The sequence below is a fragment of the Pseudorasbora parva genome, chromosome 18 (genome assembly GCF_024679245.1).
Source record: "Pseudorasbora parva isolate DD20220531a chromosome 18, ASM2467924v1, whole genome shotgun sequence".
Taxonomy (NCBI): Eukaryota; Metazoa; Chordata; class Actinopteri; order Cypriniformes; family Gobionidae; genus Pseudorasbora; species Pseudorasbora parva.
The window spans coordinates 20,088,674-20,092,070 of NC_090189.1; the positions used below are offsets into that span (position 1 = coordinate 20,088,674).

At 34.7% G+C, this 3,397-nt stretch overlaps 1 protein-coding gene across 1 annotated transcript; it reads right to left on the reverse strand.

The window, feature by feature from the left end:
• Window positions 1-1,836: 1,836 nt before the first annotated feature.
• On the reverse strand, window positions 1,837-2,763 carry LOC137046645 (olfactory receptor 5K1-like). The gene has a single exon (XM_067423943.1). The coding sequence runs from the start codon at window positions 2,761-2,763 to the stop codon at window positions 1,837-1,839; it is 927 nt and encodes a 308-aa protein (XP_067280044.1).
• Between the last annotated feature and the right edge of the window lie 634 nt (window positions 2,764-3,397).

Genomic DNA, 3,397 nt, shown 5'->3' on the forward strand with positions numbered 1-3,397 from the left:
TTCTCTTTAGGCCAGTTGATGTGTTCTTTGGCAAATTGTAACCTCTTCTGCACATGCCTTTTTTTTAACAGAGGGACTTTGCGGGGGATTCTTGAAAATAGATTAGGTTCACACAGACGTCTTCTAATTGTCACAGTACTTACAGATAACTCTAGACTGTCTTTGATCATCCTGGAGGTGATCATTGGCTGAGCCTTTGCCATTCTGGTTATTCTTCTATCCATTTTGATGGTTGTCTTCCGTTTTCTTCCACGTCTCTCTGGTTTTGCTCTCCATTTTAAGGCATTGGAGATCATTTTAGCTGAACAGCCTATCATTTTTTGCACCTCTTTATAGGTTTTCCCCTCTCTAATCAACTTTTTAATCAAAGTACACTGTTCTTCTGAACAATGTCTTGAACGACCCATTTTCCTCAGCTTTCAAATGCATGTTCAACAAGTGTTGGCTTCATCCTTAAATAGGGGCCACCTGATTCACACCTGTTTCTTCACAAAATTGATGACCTCAGTGATTGAATGCCACACTGCTATTTTTTTGAACACACCCCTTTCAACTAATTCAACTAATTGCCCAATTGCACAGCCTTAAGAGCGTGCATATCATGAATGCTGGGTCTCATTTGTTTTCTGAGAATCTACTGAACCTACTGGTAACTTGTTTGCCACGTAGCAATAAAAAAATATACGAAAAACCTTGATTATTCTGGTTAGTCACATTGTACTGCTATTATTTTGAACAATACTGTACATCGAACGTGACCGACTGAAAGGGAACGTCTCGGTTACATATGTATCCCTCATTCCCTGAAGGAGGGAACGGAGACGTACGTCCCGTCGCCCCAGTTGCTGTACCATCACTGCAGTTCCAGCCACGGTTCGGCTCCTCAGTGAAAAACAACGGTGCGTGGTGATCGCTTCCACTTTATACCCGCCCAGTGGGACGGGGTGCGATATGCAAAGTGTTCATTGGGTGTTCATTGGCCCGTTTTATAAATCTTGAAGCTCCCAGAAGTGATCCCAATTCATCGGTCTAAGTCCGACGTACATCTCTGTTCCCTCCTTCAGGGAACGAGGGTTACATACGTAACCAAGACGTTTTAACCAACTTGAATAATAAGGCAAACTGGGACACTCTTTTTTCCCCAAATTTATTTCCACTAATTCACTCCAGTTGAGCAAACTTAAAAACTATTGTTCATCTAATGATTTAAATATTTATGCTATTATTAATAATAATAATAATAATAATAATAATAATAATAATAATAATAATAATAATAATAAAACAAAGCCTTGGTATTCCAACCAAATGGAAAATGGATTTGCATTTTTCAAATGCACTGTAAGGAATGCCAATGCTTTGTTTGATAAACATAAACTTTGCATTTTAAAGGCAGTTTAAGACTGGCTTTAGATTTTTTTAAATGTACTATCAGGGAATAAAAAAAAAGTTTTAAAAGCTATTTCAAATAGACATGTTTCGGTGAATTTATAATATACATTTTTTATTAGATTATGAGCTCAAGATTGTATTAGATTTTGAGAAAATCCTTACACAAACATTTTATCATTAATAATAATGTAATACTTATTACATTGTGCCGCTATTAAATGATGAGTCCTGATGAACACCTTGTCAAGATGCATTTTGTGATTGTGAAAGCTACATTAGCACTTATAGTATTAATTCAATTTGCCACATAATGAGAAGATAAAGCATTTTACTTTTATTGATTTCTTCCCTTGTATCTTTACACAAACAAAGGGCAATAGTTAACAGTTTTCCTTTTTTCTGACAAAATACACTACAGAATGAAACACAACATACTTCATACTGTCATTTTTTTGTACAATTCATACATAATTTTAGGATTCTTTTGCGAACTTCTGTTAGTTTTAAGCCATAGATCACAGGATTGAAAAGTGGCGGCACAATAATCATCTCTAAAGCCAAAAAATTACGCAGGTTTGCAGGGAAATCACTCGATCCATATCTGTTATAGATGGTATCGAAAAGTATTGCAACAGTGAGATTTATCAATGAAAGTACATGAGGAACACACGTCTGCCAGAATTTCCTTCTGCACTCCAATGATGCTTTACATGCAATGATAAGTTTAATATAGGACACCATAATTACAATCACAAGGCCAAAATATAATGAAATAAAAATGAATCCATAAAGGTTATTGACGAAGGTTGATCCACATGAGAGTTTTACAATTGACCAGTTGTCACAATACAATTTGTCAATATGATTTTTACAGAGTACTAACCTATTTGACAAGAAAACTGCAATGAACATATTAAGAAATGGTATGAACCAACATAAGACAAGTAATATACTGCATGAATATTTGTTCATCTTTGAGTGATAGTCTAAAGGTTGACATATGGCCACATGTCTATCATATGCCATAGCTACTAATGTAGAATATTCACACATAACATAAGTATAAACAACAAAGGCCTGGAACGCACACATGTAAGATGGAATTATATATGAATTCATTATTAAATCATGCAAGAATTTAGGATAAAATGCTGTTGTTCCATAAATGTCATTTACACAGAGATTGCACAGAAAAATGTACATTGGTTTATGGAGGGCTCTCTCCAAGACAATGACCACAATTAGCCAAATGTTCACAAACAGTATCATAACATAGAGGGAAAAAAAGCATGTGAAATAGATATACATGTATGATTTAGCATCCTGTGGTTCCATCAGAGTGAAGGTTGCAAAATTCGTCATATTATCCATCATATATTTAAGTTTTTTAAGCTTACATTTGTCCATATAAAAAACGTCCTCAAAATTTTGCACTTAAAAACAACCGCAGTATATCTTTGATTTGAAAATATAAATGTAAAGATGAGACATTCATGCTTATAAAATACAATAAGAGTTAACACTAGTCAACAATTACCACTGAACTGCCTTGAGTTGTGATCTTGCACTCTCACATTCATTTAGTGGAAGTACTATGGCTATTCACCTGCTTATAAATATCTTGCTCAGTTTATCTTTACAAGTTGTCTGAGGCTCTACTAAGTAAAACCTAGGGGAAATTCAAAAAGCTCTGGAGGTCTTTTTTCCACTTTTAATTATATGTCTCACCCAAGGTGAAAATCACATGAAAAGTAAACTGAAGAAATGATTGGAGTTTTTTTTTTTTTTTTTTAAATAGTTGGTTACACTGGACTGGCAGGAAATGTACATTAATATACCTTTATTCTGCATGTTATTTGGTTTATTTTGATGGATGAACTGTCTTTGTAGTGTTAAGAGAGCGAAAGCTATGGGCGCCGGGCATGTTCTAAAACATTAGAGAAAGAAAGTCTTTTTAGCTTGCCACTATAAATCGCTATTTCTCTCTTGTTCTGATAGACAAGAT

Excerpts from the sequence above, each read along its gene's own strand:
- LOC137046645 (XM_067423943.1), bottom strand. The coding sequence starts at position 2,763 with ATGGATAATATGACGAATTTTGCAACCTTCACTCTGATGGAACCACAG.